Source organism: Contarinia nasturtii, unplaced genomic scaffold (assembly GCF_009176525.2).
Source record: "Contarinia nasturtii isolate CC-2019 unplaced genomic scaffold, AAFC_CNas_1.1 Cnas_scaffold_1699, whole genome shotgun sequence".
NCBI lineage: Eukaryota > Metazoa > Arthropoda > Insecta > Diptera > Cecidomyiidae > Contarinia > Contarinia nasturtii.
In genome coordinates, this window is record NW_022199032.1 from 4,631,270 (window position 1) to 4,657,883 (window position 26,614).

Consider the following 26,614-nt stretch of genomic DNA (forward strand, 5'->3'; position numbering starts at 1 on the left):
CACACACACACACACACACACACACACACACACACACACACACACACTATAACCGTTGCTATTGCCTATCATTAAAACAAATATCCTGATAGGGATGCAAATTTATACAAAATGGAGCAAATAGAACTTCATTTCAAACGTCTTTTCACATTTTTACTGGTTTTGTGTGCGCGCCAATTTCTCCGTATTGAAATGAATGAAAAACGCATTCGGTTACGTGAACACAGTACATAGCCGTCATACAGGTATTATGTGTCAGCAGATACAAAAGCACATCGATGGTGATATTTCTCGAATTTCAGGATTCCTTATTAGCTTGTTTTTGTCGTTGTTTGTCGATGGTGGTTCTTGCTAAACTCTGTTCTTGCTAAAACATAAATTTCTCGCATAATTCACACTTGAATCTTTACAATATATTTGCGTGAAAATCATTTTTAAAATCCACATTGTAATTTAGCATGAGCAATTCCATTCAACGTGGAAAATGAATTAATATTTGTGTATGAATGTACTTAACGACATGGAAGAAATATAATATTTGAAACAAATTAATATAAAACAATGTGCACACGGTGCATCTGTAAATTGTGTTGATTGCAAAATATTAGCAAAGAGACGCAACTGTAGATGCCGCACAACATTTTCCAACAACGATAAACAAAACAATAACGGAAAAACCACCATACACCGTCACCAAAATGAATACATGTGTACACTGTGTACCGTTTATGTATAAAAGCTATGGCATTGAGTATGCAACAACTGTCGAATACAACAACATCTGATACTATTTGCTTTATGTTCGTGTCTTACAGTGCAGAGACTGAAGACAGTATAGAGTCATCATTTACACATGAATTTGCATTGTTAGCACTTGAGAATTATGGCAACTGTGGCAGAAGCACAACTTCATTCGGAGCGTACTGTTTGCCATAAAATATTTATGAATATGTACACTGTTTTAATAAAACAGCACCATATTATTATTTCCTTTTGTTCATATCGTAAGTCCAGAATAACTGTGCTTATCAAATATTTTGCGGTCAGGTTCGATGTCGGGTTGGTCGACCCGTTCATACTTGAATGAATAATGCCATTTAGATGAATAGATAAACAAACAAAAAATTGATTTTATTTTCAAGATAGTATTGTGTTCATTGATTGAGATATAAAATTTAGATTAACAAGTGACACTAATCTCTTCCTTTTCGACTTTCAATCATATTGATTCATTTGATTACTTTATTTTTAGCTCTGTTCGTGTTTTAGCACCATGTTCGTGTTCTTTCCATCTTGATTTATTCTCTCTATTTCTCTCTTTTTTTTGCAGGAAATTGAAAAAGAAACAACAACGCATTTGCAAGAAACTTTACAATCGATTACTTGAATATCCGGAATGTCAACGAGTATTGGGTCTGCCAGTTTATCGACCTTTGTTGGATGGCAACGATTTATGGTCAAACAACGATAGTTTAATTGACTGGAATTATATAAATGGTACGATTCATGCAACACTCGAAGCCAATCGAACTGCAACAAATGTACTATCGAATGAAATGAAACCGGTGCTGCCAGCACTCGAATTATGGCAATCAATCATGGTTGCGACCATCATTGCAATTTGTATGATACTCACGATCGGTGGCAATATTTTAGTTTTATTAGCATTCATTGTGGATCGAAGTATCAGACAGCCCAGTAATTACTTTATAGCATCACTTGCGGCAACTGACATGCTCATAGGTACGTGTCATTAATTTTTCTTTTCGTTGTTCTTCTACTTTTTCAATATTTCTCTTCTATTTTCTTCTTTTTTTGGTTTTCACGGTTCATTTTATTAATGCGACTGAAATCTGTTGAGGTTAAAAAGTTTTTATTGCACCAAAGCAAAGAAATTAATGCTAATAATTGATTTAATTTTATTATTCCAATCGTCGTTTCGCGTATGCTTTGTTCTGAAATGCACAGGAACGGTTTCAATGCCATTTTTTACGGTGTATGTTCTGCGAAGATACTGGGACTTGGGACCGCTACTATGTGACCTATGGTTGTCTGTTGATTTCACTGTATGCCTCGTATCACAATACACCGTTCTATTGATAACCATCGATCGGTTTTGTTCCGTTAAGATAGCGGCCAAGTATCGAAGTTGGCGAACCCAAAGGAAAGTATTGTGGATGGTTTCCATCACATGGATAATTCCAGCTTGTTTATTCTTTACATCAATATTTGGATGGGAACATTTCATCGGATACCGAGATTTGTTGCCAGGCGAATGTACAGTCCAATTTTTGAAGGTACGTATATTTATTTTTAGAACAATACACATTTTTATTTATATTTTTCTTTAAATTTTACCACTAAATGGATGAATCTTCTTATGGGATTTTAATATTATACACATTGAATTGAGGCTGAACAAATAGAAAGAAGCGTGTGTAAAAGCATATGTGAACGCTTCAAAGCAAAAACACTAAATATTTTTTGTTAGTTCGAAAAGACAATATATTTTTGATTAGAGGTAAAGACCACAAAATTAAAAGCAAAAACAAAATACATATTGATGGCGTAAAAATAAGAATTGAAATTATTGTGTTTTTATCTTTTCATTTAATTTAAATATAATATGCAGACTTGATTATCGTGTTTTTGCTTTTATTTGATGCATATGTCATAGTTTTGCGCTTATTATTTTGTATGATGGTTTTGCATACAGCAAAAATATTTAGTGTTTTTGCTCTGGGGCGTTCATGTAACAGTGTTGAAATTTATCAAACTATATATTTCAATGTACAACATTCCCACGTTTATTTTTCAAGTTGGTCTCAATTGTTCGTAAATCTTTTGTGAACCTTTTGTTTTCTCTACTTCTTTTATTTCGCCGTTCTTATAAATACGTATTTCTATTTTTTTATGGAATTTGAAGGATCCTGTATTCAACACGGTAATTAAATAATATCTGCAGTGGTTTGGTGCATGTGATTAGCCATTCGCTTGGAACTCATATAGCCGGAAATGTTGGTTGCAGCATGAAATCTCAATTTATCAATAGAAATCTCGAGTTGGATGGTAAGAGTAGTTAGATTGCTCTTTATAATCTTTATAAAAACTAATCTAACACAATTTGCCATAAGAAATGTATTTTTCAATATTTTTTCAAGATTTTAAACTCGTTTTTTGCACATACAAATAAAATATTGACATTGCCCTTCGTGTGTTCATCACATGATTGAATTGGTTTTGATTCACGTACGACATTCATATGTAACATTACCACTTTCGGTGTGAATTAAAAGCATCTCGTGCCGTTATGAAATATATGCTCCTGTTTTGTTGATGCTCTTGTATTAATAATTACAAATATCATACATGCAATATTTAAAGAGACCTAGAATTTAGCATTGAAACAGGAACGAAATCAAAAGCAAAAGTCCATCTTTTATACTTTTGGTTCATATATGCCAAAGTGTAAAATATGTCTATTATATTATATGATGATTGAATACCAATTTAAACATACATTTGTGGCAAAATACTCCTGGTTTGACGATGAGAATTTGTCCAACTTTCTATCATTATCGTCGAACTTGGCCCACCATTCTTCTAAGATGGCCAATTTTTTCTCGTTATAGCCAGGAGTTCCTCTCCGTTTGCCTGCCATCTTTTCCGTAATTCTCCTTTATTGATCTAAAGTGTTCAATTAAATCTTTCTGAGTATCTAATAATCTTTCCATTGTCACGGTAAATAATACGATTCGAAGGACCAAATGAATATCAATTTAAATAAATATCCAAATAATAATAATAATTAATTATAGCGCGATAATAAAACATGGTGTTTTGGGAGTTATTAGAATACTGACTTTAATGTTAATCAAATTTTGACAATTTTGAGGCCGAAAGTGTAACGTAAGCAAGTAATGAAATGTAATAATGCAATGTATTGAATATGATCTATGTATAATATTAATTGGACTTTGTTCACTGGTGAACAATGATCATTTCGTCAAAAGAAAAATGTCCTTATCAATACTAATAAATATCTAATTTAACAATAGAGTCTTTGATGAACGCCGACGACAGCTTCATCATTTCGCACACCATGTTGGTTTTTATCAATATGTGGTGTTTTCTTTATTTTCCTCTTCATAAAACTTCTATTCCCATAATGGGTCTATATAAAATCGATGAAAAGATTTATTTTAAAGGTAAATTAAATTAACGTTTTTTTGCTGGCAAATTGTGTTAGATTGACTTTGGCCGATTACAAAGTGCAATCTAAGTGCTCTTACCAAAATTGATACGATTAGGCCATCGAATAGAGTGTATATTTCTGCTTCCGTTGAGTATATTTATGGAAAAGCAGCGAATGAGTCAATTACTATCGATGAATTGAGATCACTTGCGATGAATGAAAAAAAAAAAATTAAATTTGAACGTGTAATTTTTAGGCACTGATCATTGGCTACTACTGGACAACGTTAATTGTATTATTTGTATTGTATGGTGGAATTTATAAGACAGCGTACGACATGCAAAAGCGTAGCGAGGCAAAACAACGTAAAATGCAGTCGATGGTTGCATTAAGTGCTGGCGCCATGACTGGAATGGCTGGACGTGCTGCTGGCATTGGCATATCAAAAGATCAAAGTACACTACTAAGTCAGGACACTCAAATAAAGAAATTTACTGCCGCTGTAACACCATCATCGTTGCCACCATCAAACGTAACATCATCGTCATCGTCAAATCAAATAAATGAGGCGACCACCCGAAAGAGTTCTGTACCAAAAAATAAAACCGAACATGTAGATAATAATAAAACTCGGCCAAAGGCCAAGAAGGAGCTTAGCGAAGGTGATAAGAGTGAACGATCGAGTAGTCCAGCTTTTGATTCGGATGATGATAGCACTGTACCAAACGCACAACCAAAAACCCAACAACAACAGCAACAGCAACAGCAACAGCAACAGCAACAACAACAGCAACAGCAACAACAACATCAACAGCAACAACAACATCAACAACAGCAACAGATTAAAAAGCGAACCTCATTGGCTGGCCTATTTGTGCAAGCACAAGCGCCTGTATTTGCGGCCAGAACAAATGGTGCCATTAAAACGGCATCCACAAAAGAACAATCGATGCAAGTGAAAAAATCGCCCAGTTCAAGAATGGAAGCAATGCCAAAGATCACCGAGGCTAGCCTATTAGATTCGGATAATATCAGTATCGAAGCATCGAAACAAATGGTACCACTTCGGCCAACGCCCGTTCAATCTCCAATATCACCAAAAGATATTGAACCACCACAAGCACCAATCGATCAAGCTCAGATAAAACTGTCGCATGAAATTCTACCTCCGCCAGATGATTTTCAAGGTAGCCCAAATCCAACATCAAAGAGTCCATCAATTAAATCGGATCGACCCAGCAGCCTTGTGGTGAGCAGTCAAAGTGAATTAACCATGACGTATGACATATTGGGCGGTTTAGATGGTGCCGATCTTCGTTTCATGGACGAAAGTTCTGTGGTTGTATCATCACCACAAAATGAAAGTCCACCCACAACGATCATTTTACCACCGAAAAATGTATCACCGGCAAAAGGTCAAAACATTGCAAATCCATCATTATTACAAAAAGCATTGATCAAAGCAACCGCTCAATCCCAACAACCATCACCGACTGTTTTACTTAAATCATCGGACGAATATCATTCATCCATAGCGACCGTTACAACAACGGAAATTGTTAATAAATACAATACCACGGTAAATGTTAGCGATAAGGCTGATCGTCCAATAACAACGATTGTAAATGCAATAAATGCACAAAAATCTAATTTAGATGAAACAACCGAACGGCAATGTAGCACAATCAATGAGGATCGTTTTCTATCCAACACCGATAACAGTATATGCACGAAAGCAACCGTTCTCGCACAAAAATCAAACACATCAACATTAGCCACCGTTACAACAACGACCACAATTGATTTGACGGGCAAAAATCAAAATATCACATCAATCACACCGGCCGTATCGAGTTCATCACAACAGGCGGTTACAACGATAGCATCGGTGGCAGGTACGACGACAGCGGCTGCAGCAGCTCGTTCATCAACAACCAGTGAAAAAACGTCCGGCAAACGTGATTTCATTCGATCGATTGGCAAACGATTGAAGGGTCGCAAAAAGATCCCATTGATGGGCGGTCGTCAAAAATCAAAGTCTGAGAATCGTGCACGCAAAGCATTCCGTACGATTTCATTTATTTTAGGTGCATTTGTTGCATGCTGGACACCATATCATGTACTTGCATTGGTTGAAGGCTTTTGCTCCGATCCACCATGTACAAATGTGCATCTTTATATGTTTTCATACTTTTTATGTTATGCAAATAGTCCAATGAATCCGTTCTGCTATGCACTGGCCAATCAACAGTTTAAGAAAACATTTATGCGCATCCTGAAAGGCGATCTACACATGACATAAATAACAAAACCTTTATACCACCATGATCTCTATTCAGATGATAAGAGCGTTACCGATCACCCATCCAAATCCAAACAAAATGATAAAAAACAAGTCTATCATCTAACTTTTTGTTTCAATTTTTCGTTTTTATGTCATTTTGTTTTTTTTCGCATATTTTCACCCAGAATTTATGAAGTGAACACAATAAAAGGCGCCACAATGAAATTTTTGAGTTAGTTAGTTTTCAGTTGAATTTAAAAAAAAATTAATAGCATAAAACGGCAATACATACTTACATTTAAATCGATTACATTCACAGCAACAATAAGAGAAGATATTATATTTAGACGGTCCATGCCACGTAGAAATTTAGGATTAAAGTAGCTAACAATTTCTTTTTGATTCACGTACAAATGACGATCGATCGAACGAATGAATGAATTTAAATAGAAAAATGAATGGATAATTTCTATTGAATTGAAAGTAATGTGAATGGTTCGAGATTTTGTATATTGATCTTATGATTACCAAAAGTTAAAAACAATAAAAATAACGAAAAAAAGACAACACTGATAAAACTCATTGGAAAGAACTACATGCAGAAGAATGTTATGAGAATAAAAAAAACGTAAATTTAATGCCAATAATAAAAGAAAAAAGGAAAGAAGGAGAAAACATTTCTCCAAAATGATAGCGATAATATGTAACGTAATTAAGAGTGACAATGTGGACATAAATATCTTTATATCAGCAGAATATACGATAATTCCATGTAATCCATCAGCATAAAACTGAAGATACATTCATTTGCATCGACGTATGAGTCAGAGATTGTTCTTTTGAGGCGAGGGAACGTTGCGGAGGGAAATGAAAATTGGTAAACAAAAATTCCCCTTACTTAAGGCCCCTCCTCAAGATCCACCCTTATTTTCCACCTCACCGTTTCTTCTCCCCAGAGGATCAATCCCTGGTATGAATGTAATCGTGAATGAGTGATTTTTGTGAATGTGTGTAGTATATGTATGAAATATTATAATATTTGCTGATTTGAATGACAGTTTTATGTTATGGTTTACATGAATATTGTCATTGAAAGAACTAGTTTGAAATTCAGCATCGATACGGTTAGATCAAAACACACAAGCACACGTCAATGTTGTAGCAGAGACAATTTACAAAAACACTTACACACTTGCACACAAATTTAATGAAATTCAATGACAAGTAACACTTATTTTATAGATGTGAGACGGAAGAATATGCAAATCTTTTAATAGACAATAATATTTGTTAACTATATCGATTTAAAATATGACAAAAAAATGAACAAATTCATAAAAATGTATTTTGTAAATATTTCTAGTCCATGAAAAGTATCGACTAACAACAACAACAACAACCACAGCAACAAAACCAATGTTAAAATGATAACAATAATTTTCGGGATAGTTAATATCTAGATTGTAAGATCTATACTATTTAAAAAAAAAAGTTCATGGAATCCGTGCAATGTGCTGCTTTCAAACAAAAAAGAAAACAATGTTGCCGACACGGTACTTGATTTAAGTAATTAACTAGACTAAAAGCAACCACAAAATCACTTATTAAGTAAAATTGTGCATGTAATATATTTAGAGATATCAAGAAATGTGGAATCCTTTACGAACAGTGACTACTTTTCAAATATACAATAATTATGCAATGAATGAATACAAACAAATATAATGAAATAGCATCACTGTTCGCTAACGATTTTTTAAAAACAGCTCATCAATTTAATGAGTGAATATAGTCAAGCGATTATGAATGTAAAATTTAATCGTTTTCACAGCGAATTCAATTTAAACTTTATACTGATAAGACAAGAACTTTGGCCAAAAGTTTTACCTTTGTCAAAAGGACTTTGTCCCCCGAAACGATTCGATTTAAATCAAAATACAAAAAATGTTATGTTCATAATTTTGATTGGAATTGAATCAAATGTAAAAAAAGTGCAAAATTACAAAAGTGCAGTAGCGAGTAACATGCATATTAAAATTGTAACAATGTACTCAGCGAAGCCTTCTTCAAGCTGAAAAAAAAAATATTGGCGACATAGAACTGGCGACATAAATGCGTTCATACATCTATAAAATAATAATCAATTTGACAGAGACCATAGAAAAACGTCGACATAATTAATAATTAATTTTGATTGACGGCATTTATATTTGACATCAGTGAGCACTTGTGTTATGTATATTCAATTTAACCTCATCTCAGCTACCGCAATCAACCGTTCAAGACATTCTTCCAGGAAATCAGTTTCAATATAACATTAAATGTTTTTTTATGTTTTAAATATATATATATATATATTTCATTCAAATTTGAAGCGCATAAAACCATAGTCGACGACAAGCCAATATGCAAATTAGTACATCACACTGCAAATTTCATCGCTTTTGAAACGCTCGTACTCCGAATGCATTGGTGTAGATTCATCTCATGGCTGTGTTAAAAAAACACATGAACACTTTTTATGGCATGAAGCGTTTATAATGCTAATACTTGTTTCGCATGTACTTCAACTATACTCTCTATCGTAGCGAAGATCATTTCAATCTTCATACTCATGCTTGGGGCTGTTTACCATTCAGTGCACGTAAGTTTATCTCAAACAAATGTTATATCACTGTTGATGAGATGTATTTAATTAATATTTTCCATTGTGTTTGTGTAATTTTACAGAAAAGAGAACGAGAAAATTCATTCGAACATCGAACAGATACAATGCGATGACTAGAGTGCCCATTTGAAGGATGATGATGTGCCATTGTTGATTGAATGTGAAGAGAATGAAAAATCGTTGTAAGGTAAATAGAAAATTAGCAAACATTTTGTATAGAAACCAATATTTCTAACCATTTTTGTTATAAATTTCATTCTTTCTTTTTATTCTCTGTCTTACTTCCAGTTTGCATCGAAAGTTGTTCTGTTGCGAGCCTAAAAAGAACAAAATTTATTTATTTTCCAATTTCTAATGTAATTTTCAATGTACTCACAAAATTGTACTGCCGTGTGCACTGCTATCGATGCAGAGACATTTGAACAGGAAAAAAATGTATACGAACCGCTGGCAATAGATTTGTATTGTGCTTGTTCGGTTATAATTGCAATCGATATGCGGCACACATACAGCGCAGTCATATTTAATTTGACTCAATTTTCGAGAGAAAAAAATATTCTGCATTATTTATGTGTTTATAGTTAAAAAAAAAACCACCACTTGCTTAATTACAAGCGATTCATTGCACGTGAACGCAAGCGATTTAAATTTCATTTGTTTATTGTGTTAACGCTGGATAGTCCTGGCGATTCACTATCGAATAACATGTGTTGTATGTATGTGGATAAAAAAAATTCTCACTTCGATTCGATTGTTGTTGTTTTTATATGTGTGTTTGGTTGTTTTTTCTTCGTGCAGACGATATTTAACGAATGTTTGAATGTGTACATCATACAACGAAGCGACAATAAAATCATTCATTATGATTCGAGCATTTGCCCCATGAATTGGGCCATTAATTAGAAAACTTTTCTAGCGACGAGAGCGAGATAGATAGAGAGAGAGAGAGCGCGTAAAAAAACAGTGCAAATCGCCAAACACTGCACGTGCTCAGACGATTTGGAATATATGCATAACATTTATTGATTGATGAAAATGTTTGCACGACATGCACATTTCGTAATTTCACATTTGTTGTTTTTTTCTCGCTCCTTCTTTTTTCAAAATTCGTGTGTGTACGGAACAACCCTTCGATTACGCCAAATACAAAACAAACGTGCACACAAATTGACTTTGGGCCAATTTTTTAATCAACTCTTTTTTTCCAACTATAGCGCCAATTCAGGAATTTTATGCAAATGAGTTGTTTTTTTCTCGTGTTGCTGCAGTTCGAGGAACACATTGTCGCAAATCGTACATGCGACCAAGCTTAAGATTATTCAGATTCCAAAACTAATTGACATTTCTTAAATTACTGAAGAGAAAATCGTCCAAATCGCATGCATTTAGCTACGATCGATTTCTTTGAACGCGACATAAAAATAAGGTCACAAAATACAGCGAAAAAATATCAATGTTATCTGATGTTAAAGCATGTAAAATCACATTTCAACAATGCGTCACACAAAAGATTACCACGACACGAATTTTTTTTTTATTTCAAATATAATTTGAATGATATCACAACTCGATGGAAAATCAAACACAAATATCCAGGGACAGAAATGAAAGGAAAAAAATATGTCGAAAATCTCTTGTTCGCAACACGCCAACAATTGGCGTCGAGTACACACCAATATGCATGGAAAATCGGCTACACCTTTATAATTTCTGCATCAGCATGGAAAAACACCTATCGACCGAACAACAACAGAAAGTTGAACGAAACAAAATAAATATATAAGTCATGTGCGACAATTCTCGTAGCCCCCCAAAGAATATCAAACATGATATATTGCGTGTATTCTCTTCCGTGGTCTTTATACTCGGATTTAACTTTAATTGTTGAAAAACGAACAAGAAAACCGATAACAACACTAAATGCAATACAAACGACACTCTTGATTGACCCGTTTCTTTTTTGTCCTTTGTGTTGTTAATGGGCCTTCATATAGTTCAAAAAATGCCGAAAACGAATTTTTAAATACAAACATCAAAGAAACAAACATCACAGATGTCGATTGAATGTGTGGTTTTCTTCGTCGCTTTTCACACACCTGATGTGTTTCTCTTTCTTTTTTTTTGGTGGAAAGTAACAAAAAAGAAGAAGTGAATTTGCATTTTACTTTTACACCGACAACGATGGAAATATATTCGTAATACCGATTATAAAATAACATTTGCGAGTCTATTTTTGAAGTTCTACAGAATTTCACCTTGGGGTGAACACCTCAATGAACATGACAATCTACTGAACAAACAAAAATGAATTAAAAACCAAAAAACAACTAACATTATTGAAATTGAAATAATCGGATCTTTATTATAGTACATGTGGCCTGCAGATTCAATCAATCATTGCAAAAATGAATTTTTCGATTTTTGTTGTTGTTGAGAAACAATGACAAAAGTGTGTGCATACATTTTATTTTATAATATTGACATTTAAGTTCGAGATTTCGAACATTTTGTCAATTGTCAGTCACTTTTCACGCTTGATAAAAAAACAAAGGCGCATTTTGTATATTACCTGTAAATAATTGCATGTAATAAATTAAACCAGAAACCAAAAAAAAAAAAACAAAACAAATTATATATTAATGTTGAAAATAAAACCATGCAGTTTAGATGAATTATAGTATTAAATGTTTAGGTAAAAATAGAAACAACTGACTAGGAACAATGATAATTTAAAAAAAAATGGTGAACAGAGTCGAGAATAAAGTGTTTAATGACAATTATTGACAATGACTTTAATAAAACGCACGTTTCTATTATATGCTACATAGGTATTTATGTAAGTAGACAAAAAATAAAATGACAAATCTTCTGTAGCAGAGAAACAAATTAGCATTTATAGATAAATTCAAGCTACCCAACTCATCTTTTTTGTTACTTTGATGCGTTTTGATTGTCATATTTCTGTTCTTATTTGTAAAAAAAAACACCGAAACATGGAGCACAGGTTAAACATGCTTTGTGAATATATCAATTTCAATTTATTGATGATAAAATGCGTATCAAGACGTTCGCTTGTCGAAAGCCAATATATTTTCCTGGACCGTAGCTTAAGATTTACAAAACTAAAATTAAACAACAAATCAATCTATAGGCTTTTGTAACAATTTCCGCAAGCTTCAGAAATATATTTGAGAAAAAAAAGTGATCGAAAAAATGAAAAACTGCTTCTGCTGAAAATTGTGATACGTACAAGCTATTGAAATTATATACTCGTACTTCCTAAATTAATTGGCTACAATATAATTTTCTTTCTTTAAATTTGTTGCACTCGATTCTGATAAAATGCTACACATGAACAAAAAAAAAAAAAAAAAACAAACCAGAAAATATTGAATCATTATGTTTATTTGTCATTTCCTCACAAATTTACCAATTGACTATAATGAAATTCAATCTCGTTTCGCTTGTACGTTTAGAAAAAAATTCATATCGGTTTTTTTGTGTAAAAAAAACCACAAAATTATTTATATCATTCAATATCAATTAAACATTTTATTTCAATTAAAAACTTTTTTTTCATAAATTCACTATTTTCGTACCTGTAAAGAAAGGAGAGAAAATCTAAATAGTTGTGAATGTGAAAATCAACGTAGATGAAACACAAAATATGTATTTGAAACGATTCAGTGTCATCGAAACACACACCATACACGTAAAAAAAACTGTTGTGCATATGCCATATCGATCCATCCAATTCGATATGCACGCACAAAACATAAAAACAAAGAAAAAAAGACGTTTATATTCAATTTGTAAAAATTATTGGTGAATATGAATAAAAACAAACAAATACTAATAAAATAAGGCCTGATGCCGCATGTCAATTGCACATAAAACACATTTTTTAGGTTTAAAAGGAAAATTACTCTAAAATATAATGTTTCTTTATTCACTGTGTTATAATTCGACAACATGCACAATGCACATTGATTCGGGTAACTAGAAATCTGGTGTTCAATAGTAGTTGACGTTTTTATGAGATGAGAACGAAATAAAACATTTCAATCCACATTTATAACTATAGGTGAATTGAGAGAACTGATGCAAAAAAAAACCATAAGAATTAAAAATGTCGTCTTTCCTGTTTGTAACCAAACCCATTTCTAATCAATTAAATCAGATGAAAACACTGAATTTAACTTTAAAAAAAATACAAATTATATGTTCAATAAAATAATGATATTTTTTCTATAGTAGAATAATGGTATGAAAAACCTAAACAAAAACCGCTCTTTAAGAATGTGTTATTAAATTCATATGCATTCAAAGTGCTGCCAATGGCATAAAGTGCATTGAATCAATTCATAACAAGCTAAATGATGTATTTCTTAAGAAAAAAACAAACTAATTATGTAGAGATAGAGGATAACAATGAAAGAACACCCAAAATCGAAGTGAAGAGAAGAAAAAAAGATGATGGAACAAAATCAGGACAATATCTTTTTAACAACAAAAAAAATCGTTATGCAAACAATAAATAAAGGTATATGGAGTATTACTAGTTTTAAGGTATATTGTACTAGATTTGGGACATGTACTACAACAGCTCAAGACATTCTTCGGCAACCTGCCACAATTCAACGAATGCTCTGGAATAAATGTTAGAATGAACCAACAACATACAAATATGTACAGACTATGTGTCAAGTCTCACATTCATTCTGTGGCATTTAGATTGAGTAACATATGTGCATTGAATTGTGACAGTTTGTTTTTCGGCAAAAAAAATATATATCATTAACAACTATCATCTAAATATCACTTACGATGACGTATACATGTGTCGACGTTGTTGTTGCATTTGCTGTGAAGAAAAAAAATCGGAGCCGAAAAACGAATTCTGTGCTATTCTACGGTTTTTGCTTAAAACAAATGATATAAGCATTCATTGTTATTGATTTTAACAGCTTTTGACCTGATGAATAGAACATGTGAGTTTTTCTATTAAATTCCTTTTTAATGCAATATCGAATAAAATAATTCCTTTGATTTATATTGATCGATTTTGATCCTTTTTTTTCCTCTCTCGAATGGAATTCCAAATAGCCTACAATGTAGGTGACGTTTTGCAATTTCATGTTTTATTTATCAAGATATTGAATGCTGATTGCCAAAATGTTTCTTTTTTTTATTTAAGCTTAATTCAATCCAAAAAAAGACTACAGATTATTAAAAAAGGTTGAACATAAAATTCATAGCTAAAAAGCATTAATTTATGTAGTTTATTGTTTATTAGAAATGTCGACGTATTAATTCACAATCATCCGATTTCGACACTGAAATTTATATGAAAATATATCTATATTTAGAAAGTATAGCAACATCTATAATTTATCGATTTAAGAATAAAACATTTAAATTAGGTGATGTGACAAGATTTCAGAATTTGAATAAAAAGTAAACTGCATGAACAACTAATTAAATCGGACAGAGAAGTGTCCAATAATCATTAGTCGCAAAATATGTATATTATGTTAACAAATTAGCAAATCGGTTTTGTAGAAGCATAAGTTGCCCTCAAATATTTCAAATGTATCAAAATTACATAGCAATATACAAAACGGTTAAATCATGGAATAATAAATGTATCATTTATGTAGTGCATTTGTAAAATCAATTAATTAGTGCCGAAAGACTACCATTGTTTTTCATTTGATCTCATTCCCATTATGTCACACACACGCGCGCGCGCGCACGCTCCAGCCAATTTCAGTTTATCCAATAATTGTTTTGAAAATGTGTGTTCACATTATTGTATTGACATGAAATTGCTTTACAAAGCAACAGTTCATTTGGTTCGTTCAACTCTTTTTACCAAATATTTGGCAACACATAGACCACCAACACATTTTTGGCTTTCAAATGCTATGAAATGGTTTGGTGTTTTTTTTTCGTCTAATGAGATATATTCCAAAAAAACGACACACTTTTTCCTTTATTGAAATTAACATTCGAATGAAACACGACAACTACCATATCCAATGGCAACAACAAAAAATTATACAAATCACTAGATATATAAAAAATAATTATGTCGAATATTACAAAAAGTAGATAAAAATGAAACCGGGTTCATGAACACATAAAAAAATTTCGGTTGAAATTAGTTCGATGCAAAATTCTTTACTCTTAGTTGTCCACTTGTTTGTATACTATTTATCAACAGTTTAGGTTAAATTGTCACGCAAATATAAGAAAAAAATAATTTTCTTTCTATGTCTAATCACAATGCTTAAAAAATTACAATGTTTATAACGCAATTTCCATGAATACAAATGTTAACAATCACCAAATACTTCAGTTGACAGCCAAAAAATTGATTTTTCTTCATTTTTTTTGTTCGTTCTTTCGATAAGTTTCGAAATATTTATTTAGGACTGATTCTTGGTTAAATTGTATGCAAAACAAATGTTAATATAATAGATAAAATTAAAAAAAAAAGGTAAACGTTGCATGAATGCAATGTGTAATCCAAAATGACAACAACTACAAAAAGTTAGTTAATTAGAATAGACAATAATCATCATATTCGTTGCAAATGAGACAAACAAACAAATTATTTCCAATCTATTAAGTAATTATAATCGATGGTTTATTTTTTATTTTTTAAATAAAATATCAAGCAGCAACCAATTTGCAGCCGATATATTTATGTAATGATAAAGCGGACATTGTATTACCGTGAGCCCAAACAAACAAACAAACTGTTGGACATATTATATTTAAGACAAAAAAAAACACACAATTATATCATATCCAATATTTCGCTGAAAATTATGCGCCAATCAAATATTTGCTGTTTTAGTAATGAGCCAATTAATTATTATTATAAATGTTTCGCTCTGCCGAACAAAAGCCCAAAAAAAATACCAATCAAATCATATAGTATACAAATTCTCAATTAAACAGCAAACACTGTGTGAACCAAACTAAAATAGAAGGAACAAATCAATATTGAACGTATTAAATTACTATATGATGACGTGTCAATCTGTATAATGTGATGTGCAAATAGTCCAGCTAATGCTTGTCAATATTTGTTTAACAATTACACACATCCATTGCATGTCAATGAAATATTTATTTATTTAAGTCAAATAATAGCGCAGATGAGCATCCCCGCCCGTTCTTCTCCCACCTATCTCGCTTATACCACAGTCTTAGTCATATTATTCATGCTGGCCACTCATTCAACCACTCACAATCATCCGTACAAAGCAGATATGGACAACGTTGTTATGGCGTGTCCTGATTAATAGTGAAAATTACAAGTAAATATATGTATAAAAAAAATACAATAAAATCAAATAAAAAGAGGAACAACAACATGTCTTTTATTTTTGTGCTTCAATTTAATTTTAATCTTTGGCATTAATTCTCTGGTTCATATCAAATGTCAACCATATTCTTCGAATAGTACAAATGGATTTGAATTTTTTTCTTCTTTAAAAAAAAAAAAAAAAAAAAGAGCAAACAAGCACTTTAGTAATAAACTTTTGTTTGTGGGGCAATGAAATTAGCCGTAACTTTTAGTGCTTCATAAAGTGCTCGCAACACTAAATCGACCTTTTGACTCGTTGCATTCGAGTTCATGGTTCCGATGCGGAAAATGATACCCTTCGTTACACCAAAACCGTCCGAAATCTCGACCGAGTGTCTGTAATCGTTTTTTTTTTGTTTGTTTGGAAAATAAAAATTTACACAATTAATTTGCATTTTAAATGGAAAACATTGAGTAAAAAAAAAGAACGAAACAACCGGAAAAAATAGATTATCAAAATAAGTAAGTAAAAAAAAATGTTTCACATACCGATCCATCATGCACTTCATTACAGTTTCCATTTTAACACCGTGTGGAATGCGAACGGCTGTTATAGATGGTAAACGTTGTTCAGGATTTTCAACAAATAGCTCCAGGCCAATGTTCTGAAGGCCTTCACGTAACCGTTGACCATTTTCAGCATGGCGTAATTTAAATAAATCAAGTCCTTCTGCAACAATTTCGGCCAATGCTTCACGTAAACCGTAAAGTAACTGAGCTGATACAGTGTGATGACCTCTGAAATCCAAAAAAAATGTCATACATTAAAATAAATTAGATGACACATCTCAATCTCATTCACACTCACAATCGTGGCTTATCATTGTTGCACTTGTACAATTCACTCAAGTATGCTGCGTCAAAGAAATACACGCTTGGTGGTACTTTACGATTCAAAACACATTCCATTGCACGATTATTGAATGTGATCGGTGCAAGTCCGGCTGGAGCGCCTAAAACCTTTTGCGAGCCAGAAAAGCAAACATCGATTTTATATTCATCAACATTTAAATCGACTGCACCAAGTGTAGCCACAGCATCAACCACAAACAGGACATTAGTTCTATCATTTGAAATGGAATCAATTTTAATTCAATTTTTGATTCGGAAAATAAATCATTGCTTGACACCAAAAAAAAAAATATATATATATATATTTACCGTCGACAGTATTCACCCAATTTATTGAGATTTTGTAGTACACCGGTTGACGAGTCACCATGACAAACAAACAAAACTTTTGGCTTATGCAAATCAATTTGAGCACGAATTTGTTCGTATTTAAATGATGTTCCCAATTTTGATTCAATTACTCGTACATCGGCGCCATATCGCTTGGCCATATCAACGGCACGAAAGCCAAATGTGCCGCTTACACAAACAAGAATTACATCATTCGGTTCCAATAAATTGCCAAGCGCTATTTCCATACCTGCATTTCCGGAACCAGTACCACAGAAAGTGACTGGATTTCTTGTTTGAAATAAATACTTTAAACCATCACGAACTTCATCCATAATCTAAACAAAAAAAAACATAAAACCGATTTTTTATTAAAAGTGTGTGTGAGAGGGACAGACAGACACAGAGAAAAAGCAAAAAGAAATTCAATTTTCGAAGCAATGTCAACAAACGATTTTTATTCTTGATAATGATGATAACGATGTTTCAATGCAAAAAAACAAAAAGAATTTAAAGAAAGAATAAAAAAAATATCGTGAAATTGTAAGCACCGCATATACACGATAACAAGATGTTCACAAACATCAAAGGCATACAAATGGCAAAAAAGGTGCACAGAAAAATAAGCAAATTCGTCAGTTGATAACAACACCATACTATAATCATTGTGTGTTTGAATGCAAAACGGTGTAAATAAACAAGGAAAAAAACAAATTATAGCACATCATGCGTCTGGCAGATGCACTTGATTATGCTTTTGTGTCTTTTCATTTCTCTTTCTCTCTCGATAAAGAACATAAAAACAGACGACTAATAAACAATGCAGGTCAAAGATTGCACAGCGCCCATGCACACCATATTCCATTATGAAAGTCATGTCTAGTGTAGAAACAGGCGAATTCATAAAGAACACTTTCTTAATAGAGGTTTCTTTTATATATATTCTTTTCCCGCTCTCCGGTCTTTTTTATAATAGCGGCGACTATTTAAAAATGAATATTCTTTTGATTTCCAATGAAAATTATCAATATTTACACAAAAGGTGAAATTAAATTATTTTTATTTTTTGTGTGTGTACCCATATAACTCATTTGCAGAGTAATTTTACGATGACGGGACTGTGCGGAGTTCAGCGGAGATAGCATGCAAATGCTGTGTGTACGAGTGCAACAGCATTCTTTGCTGTTCATAGATTTATTTTGTCCAATCGTACATCTTAGTAGCCGTACACACAGCTAAGTTACTAATCATCTGCGTAAGAATGATACACATGGAAGTGCTGTTACCCTCGTACACACAGAGTTTGTATGTCATCTCCGCCAAACTCCACACAGTCCCGCCACCGTCAAAATTACTCCGCAAATGAATTATATGGGTAAAATTAAAATGTATCATTTAATAATTCACCTGCCAAAATTCGTTGGCATACAAACTCATGACTGGTTTGCAAAGAGCTTCCACCACTCGTTTCGATGGGTTTGTTGGTCCGGTTCCCATCAAAACCATTGGACGTACAGCAATTGGACGTCTTAAACTGGCCGGTGGAACTATTGGATCTTCAAAGTCAAACTCTTCCAGACTAACCAACGACACTTTTTGATCCAACGTTTTCACCTCTACGGTTTTTACATCAGATGATTTCACATCCGTTGTTTTTGCTGGTATTTTTGTGTCGGCCATTGTTATGCAAATTATTTAATTAAATTAATCAAAAATTATAGACAATTGAACAACAAAAAAAGAATTTTATGAACTGTGTTTAAGATTCCGTGGGTCGAACGTTTAGTAAGTTTTAAAACGTTATGAGCCAATGCATTCGAATTTATCAGTATTTATTGAATAGATGTCCTGGACCATAATGATAATGTGCAAATGCATGTGTATTGTAAAAGTAATCGCCTTTTAAATATATAAAGCCAACACTCATGCACATTACATAAGATTCGATTGTAAACAATTATCTTTGATAGCTTTGTTATTAAATTGACGCAAAAAAAGAGAATAATTCTGTTCAAAAGTACAAAAATGCAGAATATTTCTTCCGAATTTGCCCAGCCCCATCTATTGTAATCGAAACCATGCAATCATTTGTGACTGTGTACATCAATGTTCCTCTGACGGCTTTCAGTCGAACTAAATGCTGATGCGGCGATTTGACGTTCAATACACAGTAACATAATAAAGTCATCTATCATTACTCAGCATTGTTTGCAACAGAGGTTATAAGTTTGGAAAATATAATAAAGTGAGTGCAATTTATTTTGCTTGTAACTGAATTTCAAGCAAATTCTATTTAACCTGTCAAATAAATTCGGTGAAAATTCGATCGACATTTATTGAGAGCGTCAAATTTTCTTTGAAGTTTCTTTTTTATTTCAAAACAAAACGGTCTAAATTTTTGAGTGTTGTTTTCTTTGTGTGATTTACAGGTTTGAATACAAGACGAGAAAAAAATGGTTGCGAAAAATGAGCCCCAACAACAAGATGTTGAAATGGAAAGCGCTGAAGACATCGAAAATCAAAAGCGTGAACAGGATTCGGCGTCCGTGCAAGAGATTCGTGAGCATTGTCGACAAATCGAAAAGGCTGTATTAACAAAGGAGCCCCGTTTCATATTGCGTGTATTGAGATCATTGCCAAATACACGTCGCAAAGTGAATACGATTGTTCTACGCAATTTGACCACAAATTTTTATCCAGTTGGTGCTGAACGTGATGCAATCAATCAATTTTTAGATGCATTACAACCGGGACAAGAATTAGATGAGCGAAAACGAGCCACAATCAAAACACCAATTCCCGAAGTTGATGCATATCTGCATTTGTTGGTGCTAGTGTTTTTGTTGGATAAATCCCAATTGGATAAAGCGCAAATCTGTTCGGAAGCATTGATTAAGAAAATTGTTGAACAAAATCGACGTACATTGGATTTGATTGCGGCCAAAATCTATTTCTATTATTCACGCGTTGCCGAATTGACCGATTCATTAGAGAGTATTCGTAGTTTTTTGCACAATCGTTTGCGTACGGCCACACTACGTAATGATTTCGAAGGTCAAGCTGTGCTCATCAATTGTTTGTTGCGTAATTATTTGCATTATTCGTTGTACGATCAGGCCGATAAATTGGTGAAGAAATCAGTATTCCCGGAAACGGCCAGCAACAATGAATGGGCACGATTTTTATACTATTTGGGCCGTATCAAGGGTGCAAAATTGGAATACAGTGATGCTCACAAGAATTTAGTGCAAGCATTACGAAAATCACCACAAAATGCTGCTATCGGTTTTCGTCAAACCGTTCAAAAATTGATCATTGTCGTCGAATTGTTGCTCGGTAATATACCTGATCGTCAAATCTTCCGTCAGGCTGCATTGCGTCGCTCGTTGATTCCATATTTTCAATTGACACAAGCCGTTCGTTTGGGTAATTTGCAACGTTTTGGTGAAGTACTGGAAAATTTCACACCGAAATTTCAACAAGATCATTCATACACATTGATTATACGTTTGCGTCATAATGTCATCAAGACGGCCATTCGTTCAATTGGTTTATCGTATTCACGTATTTCGCCCGAACACATTGCCAAGAAATTGGGATTGGACAGTGCCGAAGATGCTGAATTTATTGTGGCCAAAGCAATTCGTGATGGGGTCATCGAAGCAACTATCGATCCGGAAAAAGGTTATATGCGCAGCAAAGAAAGCATGGATGTTTACAGTACACGGGATCCACAATTGGCGTTCCATCAGCGTATTTCGTTTTGTTTGGATTTGCACAACCAAAGTGTGAAAGCAATGCGTTATCCACCAAAATCGTATGGCAAAGACTTGGAAAGTGCAGAAGAGCGACGGGAACGTGAACAACAAGATCTTGAGCTTGCCAAAGAAATGGCCGAAGACGATGATGATGGTTTCTAAGCATTTGGGCTCATCGCAAAGAAAAATATGTTCAATTGTTCACTCTTCAACAACATCAAACATGTGAGGAATTCAACCAATTTTGCCGTGTGAAATATCAATTCAACACTAGCACATGATTTAATCATAAGTTTCTTTCTTTTGCATTGGTTATTGAAATCATTTAATACAATTAACCTTATCCCACTTATTCGATAGTTTCTTTTGTGTTGAAATACCAACATTGGATAATAAAATCATCAACAAATCAAATTTGATAATAGAAAAAATCATTTGTTCTGTGTTGACTTTTTTTATTTGAAATTCTCTAGAATATGAATGACATTATGCTGAACATCATTTCACTGGTCGAAAGGTAAATTACTCTTTCTCTCTTTAATAAATTGCCATAACAAATGGTAACACACAACAGACAAAAACCTGAACTGTATTCTATACTTGATAAAATTCAGTCATGAGCATTAAAAAATCGCACACAAATCTCATTGTGTGAACGCAAACAAGCATAATTCGGAACAAACAATTTGGCTTCAAACGATACTTACCATAGCCACAAAACGTTTCTTTAACCAGAAAAAGACTACACAATTTTTTGTTTTACGTCGGGAAAAGTATACAAAAAACCCGACATTTTATTTAGCTTTATCCGAACACATAGTATTGCTTGGTGCATTCCAGCGATAAATATTCAAATTAATTTCGTATTAATTTTGTTTATCTATCGCATTTTTTGAATGTTCAATTTAAACGAAGCCTGATCATGCCCGTAACTAACAACACCTCTAATGCGTATTCCGAGTACTAATCGAAGTTTGTGACAATATGGCCGTCACAGTTTGGCAAAATCATAATGAATCGATTAAACTGCGTTAAACTGTTAAATTAAAACACTAGAAATAAATAGATTTTAATTTTTTACATTTTTGAAAATAAAAAATCTTTTGTTTTTTCAATTTGGTGAGATTTTCTGTCCACAATATTCAAAAATATTAAATCAATAAAAATGAATTGGTTGACAAAACCTCACTTTTGTATCACAATCGTGATAAACCGATTAAATAATTATTAAAACAGTAGAAATAAAAATATTTTCATTTTATATAGTACTCGGATCGGACTTCGAATTTAAATATCATTAAGCCGTTTCATTTTAACGGTCGCTCACAATACCGGTGGTTTCGAGTTCGTGTTTAACCATTATGGTCTTTTCTGGAACAATTCTCTTACCATGTCAATGTCATCTTCATATCAGGAAACAAAAAAATTTAACCAATTTTCTAGAATAGTCGTTTTATTGGGCAATTACACTTGGTAATGTAATATTTTGTCGGTCGGAAGAAAGTTTTTTATAGTATAGCTTTGATGCCAAACATAATATGGATATTTAATTGAAATATTCAATAGAGTGTTCTAGCGATAAATATTCAAATTAATTTCAACAGATTTATTTGTATTACATTTTTGGCTGTTGAATGCGTTTCGGTAGCCGATGCATTTGTTGAGAATGTATATTGTATGATCATCGTGTGTCAGCACTGTAACGTTTCATTATTGCTCACTATCTAATAAGAGCTGCAGTAGCAGATTGGACAAACGGTCGCCGCCAATACCAGAGGTATCGAGTTCGTATCCCAAAGATTTTTTTTATTTTTATTTATTTCGACCATTTTGAACTTTTTTGAAACAATTCGTCTGCTGCAATGAATAACGCGTAATGGCGATTTCGCTATAAAATGAGAAAACTCAAAATTGAATGTATTTTCTAGAATAATCATTTTATTGAACAACTATCTTAATTTTGATGTTTCTGTGCGTTTCTTCATTCGCCTGAATCATGCAATTACAGTTGTTTTTGAGCGTACAAATCAATATGTTCGTACTTTAAAAGAAAGTAATGTACATTTTATTCTATTGTAATAATAGATTGGTCGTTTTTGTTTTGTTGTTTGTTGCATCATGTAGAATGGGCGTTGTTCAAAAAAATCGGGGTGGCGGCACTAAATTTCTGTATCTATTCCTTTCAATGTATTCTTCCAAAATTTCGGTGGTCACCGGTTCTCTTATACTTGCACATACAGCTGCAATATGAAAATCAAATTAAAATATAAGTCAACATTTCAATACATATCTTTTAATAGACTCTACACTTACCGCTAGCAGTGTTGAAGCTATTTGGAAACGATTTGTCCGTTCTTTCACGCATGAAAACCCATTGATTGTTCTCGTATTTGCATTCGATGATTTTGTTGTCGTAATCCTTCAGCTGTTTTGACACTTTGATCGTATCGAAATGATGATCCAGTCCACCGACATACAAATATCCAACTTTTCTAGTTACAATCCTGATTGAGAACGAACAGAAAGAAAAAAAACATTTATTTATTCGTTCGAATTAAAAGAATTCTATGAAAAAAATCCGTATGCTTACCCAGCACCACTTTCTGTGCCAATTTTCAGCTTGAAATCAACGGAATTCATATTTAATGGTTTCCATTTCAATACAACATTACATTGACCGGGAATATATGGATCGACTGATGGCTGGAAGACAAGACCATCTGGTTCATGGCCTAGATTTTTTGTGAATTTTGGTCCGAGAAGTTTTTTCGCTTGTGTCACATCCCAAAATTCCTTATCACGTACACTGAACGGTTCACGCATTTTATTTATTAACCCACGTTTCATTGCCTCATAGCGCGGCTCTGAAATAAGATTTAATATTAGTAACATTCACTTTTGTTAATATGCAATTGCATTACCTATAATATTTTCTTTGATGCATTTCAGTCGGGTGAACAATTGTTCTGAATGGAATTCATATTCCATGTAACTGGTTCCATTGTAGCATACGACATCGTACACCAAATACCGTGGGATGCTTTGACCATTCACTTTGTCGATTACCATTTCACCATCGATGAGGGTGTCATAGATATGAGTATTTAGGTCATCGCGACACGGAAATCGAATGCCGGTTACTTGAAAACAAGAATTGTCACGATCAAAGAAGTAAATTTCTTTTTCTTTGCGAATCAACATCATGTAACGTGTTCCATCTGCTTTCCACGATACACGATATGGTTTTTCGGTTAACAGTCGTAAATTTTTCATGTCCATTGAAACGGGCTGAGAGCCTGGAAATCCGTTCCCTTCAAATTTGCACATTTTCCGAATGGTTTCTTGTAATTCACCAAGTCGTGGCTGTTATTGAAAACAAAAATTGTCAATTTCTACTAAAAAATACGAAACTACTTAAGTATCTATAACAATTACCTGATCCGTTACCAGGTTTACACCTTGTATACCAGCCATAAACGTTGCATTCAAATTGAGAAATTCCTTTCGTCGCTTCTTTTTTGTACCACTTTCGGAACCGGTACTGCTTTCACCATTTCTTGCATCATCTGGCTCATCATCGGCATCATCAAATTCATTTGTTGTGGAACCATTTTCATATTTTCGTTTAACTGCATTTGTGCTTGACTGACCGGAAGAACTGTAATTATTGTAACTTTGATCACCATCACCATCGTCGTATTCTAAAACAAACAGTCAAAAAATGAGGTTAGTTCAAAGTAGCCATTTGGAGGATATAGCATTCACTTACCCAAGCACCATGCCGGTCTTGGTGGAGCCTCTGCTCTTTGATCCTCGGTTGGATCATAGCGATTGTATAGTTCATCAATGTAGTCTTGTTTGTAAATGCCCGGTGGTCGTTCATGTGCGAATGCCATGATTGCTGCTGATACATCACAATCCATCCGTTCAACCATATATGAAACAATCAGGAATCCCGTTCGATTGAAACCGTGCGTACAATGCACACCAACATAATCCAATGGATGCTCTTTTGAAAATGCGTCAACAATTTCGATGAATGCTTGTGTTTGTTCTAATGATGGTGTCTCGCCATGACCACGACACTTTAATTTCTTATATTCGCAATCACGTACTTCAATATCACGTCGATTATAGAAGCGTGTTGTATTTGTCAAATCAATCCAAAGTCCGAGTTTCTTCTGCTCAAATCCAGCACATAAAAAAAGAAATGAAATTAAAAACCGAACAAAAAAACCATGAATAACATTTTTAAATCATATCAGATAATGAGATTAGAAAATAATAAAAAGCCACAAATGTGTTTTACTTAAAATTAAGAGATTAATGATGAGTGGCAAGTGAAAGCCACTTTGATCTCGTAATGTGATTTTATTATTTTGGTTTTGTTGTCTTGCTCGAATTCGATTCGATTCACATTCAAAATGAGTAGATGAAAAAGATTATGGTCGTTTATTTACCTTTTCAATTCTCATCCATCCGAACACCATTTCGGGTGGAAAATGGTATTTTGGTTCCATTTTTGATGAAAAACGTGCACTTAATGGAGTTTTGAATGCCAAAAATTTGCTGGTAATGAATGTATTTGCTATACGCGGACATTCTAGCCATCGGTCTGGAATTGGGCCTGGATCATCGCTTGCATGACCATTACTATTGTGACCGCTATAATATCTATTGTTATCCATTTTTAGTATCACAACCACAAAAACAATGAATAAAAAAAATACTAAAGCTCCCTTTCGCCTAATAATAAAGAGCACACACTATGCGCGATTTGTAAATACTTTGCAATAATTTTCACAATTCAATTTTGACAACAACCCGTTTCAAAAGTAAATTATACACTGAAATGCCAGTGACAGTTAGTGGTCTCTTTTTTTATTCGTACTATTGTTAATTTGTGTAATTACACCATAGTTTGACAGTTAAGGCATCGTTCACACGTACTGTTTGTCAGTTTGATGAAAGAAATGAGAAGAAAAAAACGTCGAAAATACATTTCCAAAACATCGAAACCCGTCCAAAGAAGAACGCCCAAGCACAAATTAAATAAATTCAAAACAATTTTATGTTGAAAAAATAGTTTGCCAATGTATTTATTTTTTTTTTAGGTATTTTAAAAATGTTTCTTTTGTATTGCAGA

General features: G+C 33.2%; 4 protein-coding genes across 5 annotated transcripts in view; 2 read left to right on the forward strand and 2 right to left on the reverse strand.

Annotated features, from left to right (window-relative positions):
* LOC116346851 (muscarinic acetylcholine receptor gar-2) overlaps positions 1-12,506 on the forward strand; it is a 108,534-nt gene extending 96,028 nt beyond the window's left edge. Inside the window, exons 4-9 of one of the 2 annotated variants that reach the window (XM_031777100.1) lie at positions 1,331-1,743; positions 1,969-2,297; positions 2,927-2,944; positions 4,452-9,123; positions 9,210-9,334; positions 9,436-12,506. In XM_031777100.1, coding sequence (XP_031632960.1) covers positions 1,331-1,743; positions 1,969-2,297; positions 2,927-2,944; positions 4,452-6,497 — 2,806 coding nt within the window. In that variant the 3' untranslated portion in view covers positions 6,498-9,123; positions 9,210-9,334; positions 9,436-12,506. Of the gene's footprint in view, positions 1-1,330; positions 1,744-1,778; positions 1,862-1,968; positions 2,298-2,926; positions 2,945-4,451; positions 9,124-9,209; positions 9,335-9,435 lie in introns of those variants that run through there. The other variant, XM_031777101.1, reaches the window with a different exon arrangement.
* A 4,004-nt stretch (positions 12,507-16,510) lies between these two features.
* Positions 16,511-19,503, reverse strand: LOC116347050 (serine--pyruvate aminotransferase-like). Its single transcript, XM_031777446.1, has 5 exons — positions 19,118-19,503; positions 17,690-18,048; positions 17,337-17,591; positions 17,018-17,266; positions 16,511-16,864 (listed from the first exon to the last, which is right to left on the reverse strand). The coding sequence occupies exons 1-5, from the start codon at positions 19,388-19,390 to the stop codon at positions 16,690-16,692; spliced, it is 1,311 nt and encodes a 436-aa protein (XP_031633306.1). The 5' UTR covers positions 19,391-19,503; the 3' UTR covers positions 16,511-16,689.
* A 342-nt stretch (positions 19,504-19,845) lies between these two features.
* Positions 19,846-21,882, forward strand: LOC116347043 (probable 26S proteasome non-ATPase regulatory subunit 3). The gene is made up of 2 exons (XM_031777438.1): positions 19,846-19,955; positions 20,140-21,882. The coding sequence occupies exon 2, from the start codon at positions 20,164-20,166 to the stop codon at positions 21,628-21,630; it is 1,467 nt and encodes a 488-aa protein (XP_031633298.1). The 5' UTR covers positions 19,846-19,955; positions 20,140-20,163; the 3' UTR covers positions 21,631-21,882.
* A 1,502-nt stretch (positions 21,883-23,384) lies between these two features.
* Positions 23,385-26,394, reverse strand: LOC116347166 (mRNA-capping enzyme). The gene is made up of 7 exons (XM_031777659.1): positions 25,929-26,394; positions 25,238-25,649; positions 24,904-25,169; positions 24,390-24,831; positions 24,059-24,332; positions 23,782-23,972; positions 23,385-23,708 (listed from the first exon to the last, which is right to left on the reverse strand). The coding sequence occupies exons 1-7, from the start codon at positions 26,154-26,156 to the stop codon at positions 23,605-23,607; spliced, it is 1,917 nt and encodes a 638-aa protein (XP_031633519.1). The 5' UTR covers positions 26,157-26,394; the 3' UTR covers positions 23,385-23,604.
* Between the last annotated feature and the right edge of the window lie 220 nt (positions 26,395-26,614).